General features: G+C 44.3%; 1 protein-coding gene across 2 annotated transcripts in view; it reads left to right on the top strand.

Moving 5' to 3' along the window:
* LOC121286833 (cystinosin-like) overlaps nucleotides 1-15,319 on the top strand; it is an 81,957-nt gene that overhangs the window by 51,167 nt on the left and 15,471 nt on the right. Inside the window, exon 11 of one of the 2 annotated variants that reach the window (XM_041203910.1) lies at nucleotides 18-4,271. The exons of the other annotated variant lie outside the window; for it this stretch is intronic. Within the exon in view, the coding sequence (XP_041059844.1) occupies nucleotides 18-160 (143 nt within the window). The 3' untranslated portion in view covers nucleotides 161-4,271. Of the gene's footprint in view, nucleotides 1-17; nucleotides 4,272-15,319 lie in introns of those variants that run through there. 2 annotated transcript variants of the gene reach the window in all.

Below are 15,319 nucleotides of genomic sequence, written 5' to 3'. Positions count from 1 at the left end.
TTTAATTTTCATTGCAGATGAATGGTTGCTGATTTTTGGAGACGCAACAAAGTTTGGGCTTGGATTGTTCTCAGTTCTGTTTGACGTTTTCTTCATCGTGCAGCATTATTGTTTGTACCGACACAAGCCTGGCTACAGGTTACTGAATGCAGATAACTGAGACTGTTTCTGCACAACACATCAAAACACTGGTTGGCTCTGGCAACTGTTCATTGGGCAAATCATAGTTCACAAGAACTGAATGCCAATAACAGTTGTGAATGAAACAACAACTCCACATCACTCAGTAAAGCCAAGGTGCTGCTTACTCTTTTTAAATGGAAGACATGCAAGTGTCTGGTTTCCAAGGTTTCAACTGTTACAAAAGCTCCAATTTCTCCTTCGGAAGCAGTTGAGTCTTTTCATTGCAAAAATGTTGTTTCTGTTGGATCCACCATCAGCCCCAAGGCCCAGACTATGATCCATCAGCCCTGAGATTGCTGTGATCCAAGGAGAAGGACACCATCCGCTTGGACCAACGGCCCTGGCACCCACCAATAATGAGCAAGGCTGCAGACTTGCCAGCTTTAGCCACATCCATGGAACATATTTTTAAACATCTGCAGGATTTCTCTTAAGCCCATAAAACTCAGAATAATGTTGCAATGAAAATGTAATTGATTCAAAGCATAAGTAAGCCATCATGTGAGGTTCTGCCTGAAACGTTAAACCTGTTCATCTCCACAGATGCTGCCTGAACCTGCTGAGTATTTCCAGCAGTTTTGTTTTAATTTGCTTGAACTAAGCCTGCCTCCTGTAATTTTAAACTCTCATTCAGAAATTAGACTTGCCGCTCTCTTGGTGCTAATAGGAGTGGGGATGGTCAAAGAGATTCTTGAGTTAAAATTTGTTGGTGGTTCATTCATGGAATCATATAAAGGTTACAGCCTGTCATGCCCGTGCTGGCCCTCTGAAGCAGCAATTCCTGTGTCACTCCCCTGGCTTTTCTCATATCCCTTAAAATTTTTCCTTTTCAGATAATGATCCAATTCAGGCAGCGCATCCCAGACCCTAACCACTGGATTGACCCTGCCTCCACCACACTCTCAGGCAGCGCATCCCAGATCCTAACCACTCGCTGTGTGAAAACGTTTTTCTTCATGTCGTCATTGCTTCTTGTGCCAATTGTCTTAAATCTGTGTTCTCTATTTCTCGATCCTTCCTCCAATGGGAGCGCTTTCTATCTATTCTGTTCAGGCTCCTCATGATTTTAAACAACTCTCAAATCTCAACCTTCTCTTCAAGGAAAGCAGTCCTGGCTTCTCCAATCTATCTACATAACTGAAGTTCCTGACCTCTGGAACAATCCGTAAATCTTTTCTGCACCCTCTCTAATGCCTTCACATCCTTTCCTAAAGTGTGGAAAACTAGATGCAATACTCCAGTTGAGGCCAAACAGTGTTTTATACAGGTTTAACAAAACTCCCTTGATTTTGTACTCTATTTTCCTGTTGATGATGCCCAGGATGCTGTATGCTTTCTTAACCACTCTCTTAAGCTCTCTTGCCACCTTCAATGATTTATGCACACATATACCTAGGTCCTCTGCTCTAGCACCCCTTCTAGAATTATACTGTTTAGTTTATATTGTCTGTGTTCTTCCTACCCAAATGAATCACTTCACACTTCTCTGCATTAAGTTTCATCTGCCATTTGTCTGCCATTCCATCAATCTGTCTGTCCTTTTGAAGTTCTACATTATCCTCCTCACAATTCATAATTCTTCCAAGTTTCATATCACCCACAAATTTTGTAATTGTGCCCTGTACAACATGGTCTAGGGTCCTACCGCTGATCCTTGGGGAATTCCACCACAAATAGTCATTTGGTGGTACAGAACTTGTGTTGCTGAGTAAAGAGTCATGCTATCGTTGCTTTTTGTCTTGCAGTCATCTGGACAGATACTGCAGTACAAATTGTTGTTCCCGTTACAATTGGTATTCTTGCAAACCTGTCCTGATGAGTGCAAGATGAAAGACTTCAGCATGTCCTTTTTTTTTTCAGCATTACTCCAATATAAACCTTCCTCCAGTTTGAAAAGCAAACATTCACCACTACTTTGTTTTCTGTCCATATGCCAATTTCATATCCATACTGCGAATGCCCCTTTTATTCCATGAGCTCTAACTTTGCTCACAAGTCTGTTGTGCAGCACCTTATCAAAATGCCTTTTGGAAGTCCACGTACACCCCACCAACAGCGCTGCCCTCATCAATGCTATCTGTCACTTCATTGAAAAGCTCAAGCAAGTTAGTTAACACCATTTTGCCCTTAACAAATCCATGCTGGTTTTCCTTAATTAATTCGCAGTTGCCCAAATAACTATTAATTTCGTCCTAAGTTATTGTTTCTAAAAGCTTCCCCACCACTGAGCTTAAACTGACTGGATTAGCTTTTCTTTACACCTTTTTTGAACAAGGGTGTAACATTTGCAATTTTCCAGTCCTCTGGCACAATCCCTGGGTTTAGGGAAGCTTGGTAAGAAAGCCGAAGTATAGAAAGTGCAGGGATGAAATCAAAAAGGAAATTAGGGAAGCAAAGAGAGGCCATGAAAGAATATTGGCAAGCAAAATCATTGAGAACCCAATGATATTTTATCAATACATTGAGTTAAACGATAACGAAGGAAAAAGTGGGGCCATAAAAGACCAAAAAGGCAACCTATATGTGGTGGCGGATGATGTGGGTATGGTTCTTAATGAATACTTTCTGTCTTCAGAGAAGGGGGGTCAATGCAGACATTGTAGTTGAGGAATGTGAAGTATTGGATGTGATAAACATAGGAAGAGAGGAAGTATTAAGCAGATTTGCATTCTTGAAATTGGACAAATCAGCAGGGCTGGATGAAATGTCCCCCAGGTTGTTAAGAGAAACCAGGGAGGAATAGCGGATGCTCTGACCCATTTTCCAATCCTCACTGGATACAGGTGTGCTGAGGATTGGAGGACTGCTAACATTGTACCTTTGTTTGGAAACAGAGAGAAGGATAAGCAGAATAATTACAGGCCAGTCAGTCTAACGTCAGTAGTGGGCAAATTATTGGAATCAATTCTGAGAGACAGGATAAACTGTCACTTAAAGGCAGAGAGTAATCAAGGACAGTCAGCATGGATTGGTTAAGGGAAGGTTGTGTCTGAGGGTAGTGCATTAAATGTGGTCTTTATGGATTTTAGCAAGGCTTTTGACAAGGCCCACATGGCAGACTGGTTTAAAAAAATAAAAGCCCATGGGATCCAAGGGGATGTAGCAAGCTGGATACAAATTGGCTCAATGTATAGAACAGTGGTTAATTGTTGATGGGTGTTCTTGCGAACGGAGGGCTGGTATCAGTGGGGTTCCAGTACTAGGCTCCCCAGCTTTTTGTGGTATATATTAATGATTTGGACATAAATGCAGGGGCTATGATAAAGAAGTTTTGCTGATGACACAAAAATTGGCCACATGGTTGATAGTGAGGAGGGAAGCTGTGGACTCAAGAAGATATCAATGGACTAGTCCGGTGGACAGAAAAGTGGCAAATGAAATTCAACCCAGAGACGTGTGAGGTGATGCATTTGGGGATGTCAAACAAGGCAAAGGAATATCCAATAAAAGGGTTGATAAGGTGGCTAAGAAGCCATTTGGTATCCTTTCCTTTATTAGCTGTGGTATAGAAAATAAGAGCAGGGAGGTTATGCTGGAACTGTATAAAACACTAGGCCACATCTTGAGCGTTGTGTGCAACTCTGGTCACCTTATTACAGAAAGGATGTAGTTGCATTAGAGGGTACAGAGCAGATTTATAAGTATGTTGCCAGGGCTGGAAAATTGCAGCCATTAGGAAAGGTTGGATAGGCTGGGGTTGTTCTACTTGGAACAGAGGAGGCTGAGGGGAGATTTGATTAAGATATACAAAATTGTATGGGGCCTGTATAGAGTGGATGGGTAGGGCCTATTTCCCTTAGCAAAGTGGTCAGTGACTACAGGGCATAGATTTACCACCCTCACTCTGGGGTGGTGTTTGGTCTGATCCTACACTTAACACATTGACCTTGTGGACAATCTATGCATCTTCTCGGGTGGTTTGCCTGACTTTGGTACTTATTTGGACTTTCATTCACTCTATTGAATCCACAACTTCCTTTTGTACAGATTGCTGCCTCTCTGAAGCTTCTTAATTTTTGTTTACATTTTCAATTTACAGATTATAAGTACAACTTGTCAAATTAAAATAAATATTTTTCTTAATAAAATCTGACTTGGCTTTTGTCTGCTGCTCAGAGATATGGAAACTATCTTGTACTGTTCCCCAGCGTTGCTGTTTGTAGCCACATCAATGTTATCATTGTTTAGAGATTCTGCAAACCTACCATGACAATCAGCCCCAGCTTTTCCTCAATCAGAAGCCTGGCAGGTTAATTACCAGTCCTGAAACATTTTCTTGGTGCCTGTAATCCTATCCAAGCTTTAAAGAGCAGAGATGCCTGCCTAAAGTGGGCTTGTGAATTGATGGAAATCAGTGTTTTGAACTGAATGGATCTTAGGATCGAAAGGAGATTGAAACTTTCCATGGTGGGTCAAGAAATCTCCCTTATGCCCCACAAGGAAAATCTTGATCTCCTGGTACACACACTTTGGCAGCTGGTGGCCACTCAGTGCCCATTTTGGGGAGAATGGCAGTAGACCAGCAGTATTTACATGGAGCTGGGCCATGAGATTGGCTGATGATTTCCTGTTCACTGCAGGAGACTAAGTTAGCAAAGTAGCTTCTCCCCTGAAAAGCATTCATTTTCCCCATAATGTTTGTATTGTTCAAAGGCAAAAAGATTGGTTTGAGAGAAACTTGCAGTTGTTGAAACATTCAAAGATGACTGAGTGAGGCTCTTGAGTTTGATATGGTTACAGGCAGTTGTTTAAAATGAGTCATCCTTTAACCCAGGCATCCATCAAGTTCAAATCGTTGAAGGATGTGGATTACTGGTTAAAACTCTTAAATGGGAATGGCACTGGTGTGGAACCTCAAGGGAGTGCTGAGAGTTTGGTGAGCTGAGGGAATCTTAAATCTCTTTCTAAAAATCTAATTTAACATTTAACTGCACGTACTGTTTAAATTCTAAATGTCATCCAGGGGCCTAAGCAGGGAGATAGAAGTTACCCACTGGCAGCAGCTGTAGATTGTTAATTAAGGAAACTAGCTTGAACTGTTTCTTTCTGTACTGGGGATCAGCTATTCCCTATGTTGCCGAGCATATAAATTCAGACATTCAGTGCAGCCTCAACAGAGTGCTGAGAACTCAGTGAGTTGAGGGAGTTTGGTGAGGAGGGGAGAGAGGTACTCCTTTGCTTTTTCTATCTTTTTCACCTTGTAGAATTCAATTCTTGTGCTACCACAGGGGAAGAAGCTAGCTGTTTGTTGAGTATCTGGTGAGTGGTTAAGGTCTATTCTATTTTTAAGTTTTAAAATAGTATAGGAATTTGTGGTAATATTAACAAAATACATAAAAGTACCTAAATAATTGAATAAAATAATTAAATCACAAAGATGGCAGGGCAGGCGATGTGTCAAATGTAAAGAAAATGTGTTTTTCTGATATTACTGTGGTATACTGTGAGGCAGGCTTGTGGGGACTGTGCATGTTGTGTGTGACTAATTAAACGGAAGACAGATTGCAATGTTTAAATCATCAAAGGGGTTAGATAAAAATCAGGCATTTTGAAGTGGAGATGGACAAGCTAGATGGACAAGATGGGATCCCAGTAGATACAGCGTGTAAAGGAATTTGCATTAGGAGATAGGTAAGGAGTTGGATTTTTAGCTGTTGAATTTCAAAGAGGCATAACAGGAAGTTTTATAACTGGCAGAGATCATAAATAAAGCAAAGTTATTAAGTTTATTTTTCCTGAAAGTGATTGCCATAATGACAACATAAAGATTTTTAGGTTCTGGGAAAGATAACTTTCAAAAGGTTAAGACCAGTGGGTTTAAAAGATAAAGGGGAAGAAAATATATTTAAGGAAAGAATGAAAACTCTGAGGTGAGCGGCCATGTGAGATCTTGAAGAGTGGGCTGTGCAAAGAAAGACCTGTGAAAAAACAGCCCCTAGCCACCCCAGAGGTGTGTTTGATTGTCTCAGAAAGCAAGGCGTTGTTACAAGCCTTGGATTTCCATTGTCGAGGGAGAGAGAAGCTTGTGAAATACCTCCCTTATGGCAACAGTGGGTGCTTTGTGGTAATGTTACTGGATGTTTTATAGATTAAGAATCTACAGATTCTTGCCTGAGAAGGGGTTTTTATTTGAGTCTAGTTAAGTAGGAATCTTTTGAGAAATGTTATAAGACTAAATTTTACTGTGTAACTATAATCCTGTATGGTTACGTTTTCTTCTGTTAATTAAATGCTTTAATTTCATACATAAAATCTCCAGAAGTGGTAGTAGAATCCTTACTTTTGACTTCAGTACACTTACTTTCTCATAATAAATACAAGTTGAAAAATTGTTGTGATATCCTGACCAAGATTCCCTTTGGGATTGTCAGCTGAGCAAATACCACCTGCCATATCATAACACATGGCTGCAGCATATGGGAGCTCCTGGATACTCGTATGATCCAGGGCAAGCACATCTGCAGCTTGAGGAGCTTCTGCTCAGAGTCATTAAGCTGGAGGCTGAGCTGCAGACACTGTGATGCATCAGGGAGGGGGAAAGTTACATGGCCGCTTTGTACCAGAAGGTGGACATGCCCCTTAGGATAGGGTCTTCTGATATTGGAAGTGGTCAGGGATAGGAGGGTATGACTGTGGCTGATGCAGGAAAGGAGACCCAGAGAGCAGGAGTGTCAGCCTCTGTAATTGTCCAATAGGTTTGAGATGTTCTCAGCTTGTTTGGATGAGAATGGGGGCTGCAGGGTGGATGAGCAAACTGACCTAGGTACAGGAAACCATTCAAATGGGAGCAAAAAGGTATGTAGTGTTGATAGGGAATGCATAATAAGGGGAAATGTAGCAAAGAGCAAAAGTCCAGACAGCTATGTTGCCTGCCTGGTACCAGGGCTCAGGACATTTGCTCAGGCCTGGAGGGCAATTGGTAGTGGGAGGGGGAGGATCCACTCATCATGGTGCATGTAGGTACCAATGATAAAGGTAGGATGAGGAAAGAGGTTCTGCATAGGCAATATGAGGATCTGGGCATCAAATTAAGAAGCAGAATCTCAAAGGTAATAATCTCTGGATTATTACCTGAACCACATGCAAATTGGTTTAGGGCAAATAAGATTAGAGAAATGAATGCGTGACTCAAAGACTGATGTGGGAGAAGTGGGTTCTGGTTTGTAGGGCACTGGCACCAGTATAGGGGAAAATGGGGGCTGTACCATTGGTATGGTCTACAACTGAGCAAAGCTGGTGCTGGTGTCCTCGGGAGCATCATAACTAGGAAAGTAGAGAGAGTTTTAAACTGAATAGTGGGGGCAAGGAATCAAATTTGGGAAGATGTGGTAAACCAGAGTAGAGACAAAGCAAAAGAGACAGGTATTAATATGGGAAATGATGAACAGACTGTTACAGGAAAGGACAGAGAGTACAAATCTAGGAGTAAATCAGCAGATAAGGCTAGAGGTTACAAAAATAATAAAAGGACAAAACTAAAAGCTCTGTATCTGAATCACATAGCATTTGAAACAACACAGATGAACTGATAGCGCAAATAGAAATACATAATTACATTACAGAGGCATGGCTTCAGAATGACACATTGGAACCTGAATATTGAAGGGTATGTGACATTTAAGAAGGACAGGAAGTTAGGAAAAGGTGGAGGGGTGGCTTTGTCAATTAATGATGGTATTAGCACATCAGAGAGGGATGGCCTCAGTTCAGGAAACCAGGATGTAGAAACGGTTTGGGTTGAGGTGAGAGATTATAAAGGCAAGAAGTCACTTGTGCAAGTGATTTACAGGCCCCCTAATTGTAACTACACTGTAGGACAGAGTATAAAAGAGATAATTGGAGCTTGTCAGAAAGTATAGTGATAATCATGGGGATTTTAATCTACATATAGACTAGAAAAATCAGATTCACAAAGATTACAAGTTCATGGAATGTCCTTGGGATAGTTTCTTAGAACAGCACATTCTGGAGCCAACCAGAGAGAAGGCTTTACAAGACCTGTATTGTGCAACAAGATAGGATTAATTAATGACCTTTTCACGAAGGCACCCCGAGGTAGCAGCGATCATAATATGATTGACTTTTGCATTAAGTTTGAGGGAGATATGAGTGGGTCCAAGACTAGTGTTTTAAACTTTAAAAAGGGCAATTATGAGGGCATGAAAGCAGAGCTAGCTAAAGTGGCAAATGAGGCTAAGGGCAGTTACAGATGGGCAATAATGGCCTAGCCAGCAACGCCCACATCCTATGAACGAGTTTTTTTTAAAAGGATAGTTCAATAGAGATGCAGTGGCAGGCTTTTAAAGGGATATTTCAGAATACGCACAATGGAATTTTTCTTTCTCATAGGAATGTATTTAAGCTCCCCATATATATATATATATATATATATATATATAATATATATATATATATATATCCTCCTGACCCATCATCCGTGGTTAACTAATGAAGTTAAAGACAATATCAAACTTAAGGAAAAAGCATATAATTGCACAAAGACGGGTGACAGGTCAAAAGATTGGACAGAATATAAAGAACAGCAAAAAATGACAGATTAATACGGAGGGAAGGAGGAGTACAAGAGAAAGCCAGCTAGAAATATAAAGACAGATAGTAAGAGTTTCTATAGATATTTAAATAGGAAAAGAGTTAATAAAGTGAGCATTGGCCCTGTAGAAAGTGAGCCTGGGGAATTAATAACAGAAGGTAAGGAGATGGCAGATGAATTGAACAGGTACTTTGCTTCAGTCTTCACTATAGAGGACACAAGTAGCATCCCGGAAATAGCTGTAAATCAGGAAATGGAAGGGAGGGAGGAACTCGGGAAAATTACAATCAATCAGGAAGTGGTATTGAATAAATTGTCGGGGCTGCGGCTGACAAATCCCCAGGTCTTGAAGTGTCTGTGAGATAGTTGATGCACTGGTTTTAATTTTCCAAAACTCCCTGGATTCGGGGAAGGTTCCATTAGATTGGAAAATAGCAAATGTGACTCCTTTATTCAGAAAGGAGGGGAGACAGAAAGCAGAACAGTTAGCCTAACATCTGTCATAGGGAAATTGTTAGAAGTTGTTAATAAAGATGTTATAACCGGGCACAAAAACACTTAAGGCAGAATCAACATGATTTTGTTAAAGGAAAATCATGTTAACCAATTTATTGGAGTTCTTTGAAGGAGTCACGTGCTGAAGGAAATGGGTGATGTACTTAGATTTCCAGCAGGCATTTGATAAAGTGCCACATCAACGGTTATTGCAGAACATGAAATCTCATGTTGTAGGGGGTAACATATTGACATTGGCATAGAAGCAGAGAGTTGGCATAAAGGGGTCTTTTTCTGGTTACCAAGATGTGACGAGTGGTGTGCCACAGGGATCAGTGCTGGGGCTTCAACTTTTTGCAATTTATCTACATGACTTGGATGAAGGGACTGAAGGTATGGTTGCTAAATTTGCTGATGACACAAAGGTAGAAAAGTCAGTTGCGAAGAGGACATAACCTATGTCCCTTTGTAGCCTCCTTAAGTGAGTGGGCAAAGATCAGGCAACTGGAGTATAATGTGAGAAAATGTGAAATTGTCCATTTTGGCAGGAAGAATTAGGAAAAGCGCGTTTCAGTTGTACAGGGCATTGGTGAGACCACATCTGGAGTATTATGTACAGTATTGGTTTCCTTAAGGAAGGAGGTAAATACGTTAGAAGCAATTCAGAGAAAGTTTACTAGATTGATACCAGAATTGGGCAGGTTTTCTTATGAGGAAAAGTTGGACAGGCTTGGCTTGTATCCGCTGGAGTTAAAAAGAGTAAGAGGTGACTTGATTGAAATCTTTAAGATCCTGAGGGCTCTTGACAGGGTGGTTGTGGAGAGGATGTTTCGTCTTATGGGAGAATCTAGAACTCAGGGTCACTGTTTAAAAATAAGGGGTCGCTTATTTAAGACAAAAGGTGAGGAGAAATAATTTCTGAGGGTCTTGAGTCTTTGGAACTCTTCCTCAAAAGGTAATGGAAGCAAAATCTTTGAATGCTTTTAAGGCTGAGCCAGATAGATTGTTGATAAGTAATGGGGCAAAAGGTTATCAGGGGTAGGCAGGAATGCAGATTTGAAGTTACAATCAGATCAGCCATGATCTTATTGAATGGCGGAGCAGGCTTGAGAGGCTGAGTGGCCTACTCCTAATTTGTATGTTCATATGAATGGAAGCCAGGATCCCTCACCCTTTACACAGACCCACTCATCTTGCTCCCCCCTTCCCCCACCTGATTAGACAGACATCTTCTAAAGTCTGCAATTCACACAGCATCTTAAAAGCCAGAAGCAGCCCATCGTCACAACTCTCAATGCACAGTCAATTCTGCATCCCCTAAAGAGTCTGTCTCTTACCCCAGTACAGCACAACATTGAGCTTCCAAGAGAAGGACTTCAGCCCTTCCAGGAATGTCAGATTACACCCTCCTACCAGCTGAGAGGTAAATATCACCTTGAACATGCCCCAGAACCTGGCTACACTTTACAGGCTTTAATAGGAGGTGATCTTTGGAACTCTGTGTCTATTACCCAGCCTGTCCGATGATCTTACCTCCATCAGCCGCAGGACAGAACAGAAAGGTTGAAGGCAGCCTGGCAACGAGACCTAGGCTGAGTGTTAAAGGAGGTTTGGATGCTGCCCTGTCGGGTATCTTCCAATCCGATTGGGTGTGCCAACTCCCCAAGATAAGGACTATCTTCGAAGATGTCTAGGCCTCTTTAATTTCTTGTCCCCTTACATTTCCAATTTCACTCAGAGATCGTCATCGCGAAGAGAATTCTTGAGAAAGGATGTTCCTTTCCTGTGGCATGACAACCACCGATACCTCTTCGACGCTCTGAAACTGTCAATATCAGAAACATTGACAGTGGGATTTTACAATCCTAGGGAGACAACTACCCTAGAGACAGATACCTTACAGAAAGGTCTGGGAACATGCAGACTACAAAAAGGCAAATCCATTGCGTTTGTTTCAAAATCACCATCCATAATGCAATCCAACCAGTCCAACATCGAGCAGGAAACATTAGCATTAGTGTTTGGAATCATGCATCTTCACAGCTATCTTTTTGGCAAAAGATTCGTGTTGGAGACCAACCACAAGCCACTGGGAATGATTAGGCGAAAACCATTGACCAGTGCACTGCCAAGTTTACAACGTTTCTTGATAAAGATTTAAGGTTAGGGCACTTAGGGCAGGATTTTCTGTGCCTGCTGGCATCAGATGACATGGTGGACCTAAGCGGACAATATGGTGGGATGGCTAAAAATCGGTTTCATGGCGCAGTGAAACCAGTTTTCCATTATCCGCTCCACCCATCAATGGCAGGTGGAGTTACCCGCTGCTGCACATTGGGAACTTCATTGTAATACATTGACATATTAGCCCAGCTCGCCGGGATCATTCCCCCACGCTGGATCACCCAGCACGTCAGTGTGTTTGCATGCTGACGTGTTTCACAACAGCATTTATAAGGTGTGCACCTGGTGAGCTTCACTTCGAGGGGAACTCGGAGGTGAGTGCACAGTAACGTTGTGCAGCGCTCGCGAGAGTCGCTTATTGAACTTCAAGGTTGAGGCACCGCGCATTCGGGTGAGGGCACAGGCAAGTCACTTTCTCCCACTGGCTGACAGTACAGTACTGGGGCAAGGGCTGCACTGCGGTTGATGGTAGTACACAAGCGCGTGCTGGGGGGTGGGGCAGCGGAGGGAAGTGGCCATACATTAGGGAAAGCTTATATAAAGTGACCATTCCTCTGCAGCTGAGACAGTTCAGACGCAGCCATATTGACATGCGTGGAGTCGGGCGTCTAGCTTATCTGCTCACTCAAGCAACACAGAGGCCTGAAAGTGCCAATAAATGCACCAGAGCTTTTCACCCTTCGGGCACAGACTGCAAACTAATGAGCACTTTAGTGGACTGCAGAACAGTTGGATGACTGGGCACATTGTACAATCCTCTTGCTAAAGCCAGCCATGCAGCAGTCACTGGTGGAGACGCACACAGCCACTTGCAATGTCAGCATCCCGGTTTGTCCAGTCTTCTCCATGTTTCAGGCTAACAATGCAGCCTTGCAGTGTGGGTTAGGAGAATGCCTGTGCCTGAGCTGGGAGCACAGCATGCAGTCCAGTGGGCAAAGCTGCTGCCAATCAGTCAGGTGGAGTGGGGCAGAGGTGGGTGGGGTATCGGGCAGCCATGCAGCACACTAAACTCTGGTCATCCAAGTGGTGGCCAGCACTGTCCAGGATGTGTTAAGGGGCCTTCACACTTAACCAAGAGAGGTTCTTAGTACACCCAAGCTAACCCACACATCTCTCTCTTTCATCCTGCAGGAGGAGTTTCAGGAGCACGGAGCCTGGTGACCTAGCTGTATGCCTCATGGCGTACAGAGAGCGAAGACAAAAGAGAAGAGAGTGACTGAGGCGCCTGGCTGCACAGAGGGAGGTGCAGCACCTTCAGGAAGAAGAGGCGGCTGGGGCTCCCGCACATGACGCTGAAGAGCCGCAGTGGGCCACCACTGGTCAGCGTCTAGCTAGACCCAGGGTCCAAAGACGGAGAACCAGTGTCGCTGAACACTGCACATGTCTAGGGAACTGGTTGGTCACATCTGCCACCAGCTGCAGGATTTGGTGCCACAGGGACATGGAGGGCATCCACTGCCAGTGGCCGTGAAAGTGACCGCGACACTCAATTTTTACGCCAGTGGCTCCTTTCATGACTCCACAGGTGACCTGTGTGGGATATCACAGGCCTCCGCCCACAAATGCATCCATGAGGTCAGACGGATGCCATTTTTGCGAGGGCACACAACTTTGTGCATTTCACCAGGACAGCCAGGATGCAACAGAAATTGGATTTGCCCAGATCTCGGGTTTCCCACAGGTGCAGGGTGTGTGACTGCACTCATGTGGCACTCAGATCTCCGTCACAACACATGGTGAACTACATCAACCTCAAGAGCTTCCATTGGCTGAATGTGCAGCTAGTGTGCGACCACCACAAACACATCCTGCACACTGTTTCCAGCGAGTGTGCATGACTCCTACATCCTCAGTCAGTCACAGATCCCTGACGTCTTCCAGGGTCCACAGATTTGGCTCCTTGAGGACAAGGGCTACCCACAGAGACCGTGGCTGATGACACCCATGTGGCAGCCTCAGACTGCAGCAGAGTGAAGGTATAACGAAGCTCATGCTGCAACTCGCACTTTGATGGAGCAAACCATCAGGATGCTGAAGATGAGGTTCCAGTGCCTGGACCAGTCTGGTGGAGCCCTGCAATACAATCCGCAGAGGGTGTCTTGCATCCTCGTCACCTGCTGCGCTCTTTACAGGCTGGTGCTGCAACGGGCTGAGGAGCTGACTGAGGAGGAGATGGAGGAGCTGGACATCTTCTCTGATGAGGAGGACATCAATGGGGATGAGAGGAGGAGGTCCTCAGAGGCGATGATGACAGGGATGAGGCCCTCACACTGGCCAGATGAGGCATGCACACTCGGGAGGCCCTCATGGATGCTAGATTTGTGGAGGATGATGACGATGTGCAGTGAGGAGACACCATAGATCCATGCATCGCATCTGTGAACATTTGACTTCTTTCTGGTTGGTGACAGCGCACATACCCTCTGTGATAAGGCTCCTGTCATGGAGATGCAGCGGAGGCCCTAATAGTCCCTACATTCCAGGAGGGTGATGACGATAGGCAGTGAGGACACTCCATAGATCCTCACATTGCTTATGTGAATATCTGACTCCTATCTGAGGGGAGCTCGCTTGCGCTCTGTAAACAGGGTCATATCATGGAGACACAGCAGGGAACCTTTAACTTCTTCTGATCCTGTAGCATCCTTCATGAGCTGAACCCTTCAGGACCACACTGTCACTGGTCACAGATGCTGATGAGATGGGGGCAAAGGTGCTGGGAGCACACAGACAGAACGATGGAACTCTGTACTGCCGGCCCAGGACATTCTGGCAGCAATGATAACCCCATCGAGATACAGGCATGACTGATGTGTCCAGTGGCAGTGAAGGTGCACCATCAGTGTGCTGGAAAGGCTGCACAAAGCACAAGGAAGAGGCCCTGGACTGATAGACATGCCTTTATCTTGTGCAGAAAAGTTTCACATCTGAGTGACACGAACACTGCTCATCAGAACAAGGAGCCATAGGCAGGGAGACATTCTTGGGGGAGTTTATTTGCAATAGTGAACATTATGTACAAGTGATTAAAACCCATGCCCAGGCTATGTGTGGACCACACATATGTAGGGTGTCATAGGCTGCATTCCTTTTCAGTTATTTGAAAAACCTTTTGCTTTTGCACTTCAGTCCCACGCTGCTGATCTACGGGCACCCAGTGTGGAGGGGGATGGGGAGCGAGCTGGACCCCCTCGTGAACCTGTTCCTGGGCCTGGCCAAGTTAGCCAGTAACAAGTCCAGGCAATAAGCAATCAAGGGGATCTGATTGTCTGTCCTTGGGGAGGGAGCACACAGTGTCGCCGACACCGTCGAGGCCTCCTGTGCTCGGTGGGCACCGTTGGGGTGCTTTATAGAACCCTTTAATCACATTTTGATTTGATTTTGTAAGTTTCTTTTAAATTTTGTCTTTCGTTTTTGCAGTTTCCCATTAAGGGGCTACTTTTACTTTGTCCCTGATTTAGTTTAATTGCTTGTGACCCAAAAGAGTTACACCTCCTTGAATGGAATCAGGTGTGGCTAGTTGCTGCTTGAGCTGGTGCTGCTGTGGCCGTTGTTGGTGCTGCTGCTGTGGCCGTTGTTGGTGCTGCTGCTACTGCTTTGGTCATTGTTGGTGCTGCTGCTGTGACTGTTTTTGGTGGTGCTGCTGCTGTGGGTGTTGTTGGTGCTGCTGCTGCAGTGGCCATTGTTGGTGCTGCTGCTGTGACTGTTGTTGTTGGTGCTGCTGCTGTGGCTGTTGTTGGTTCTGCTGCTGTGGCTGTTGTTGGTGCTGCTGCTTCCACTGTTGGTGGTGCTGCTGCTGTGGCCATTGTTGGTGCTGCTGCTATGGCCGTTGTTGGTGGTGCTGCTATGGCTGTTGTTGGTGCTGCTGCTGCTGATGTGGCTGTTGTTGGTGCTGTTGTGGCTGTT

The sequence above is a fragment of the Carcharodon carcharias genome, chromosome 14 (genome assembly GCF_017639515.1).
Source record: "Carcharodon carcharias isolate sCarCar2 chromosome 14, sCarCar2.pri, whole genome shotgun sequence".
Classification (NCBI taxonomy): Eukaryota; Metazoa; Chordata; class Chondrichthyes; order Lamniformes; family Lamnidae; genus Carcharodon; species Carcharodon carcharias.
This window is presented reverse-complemented; position numbering and strand designations above follow the sequence as displayed.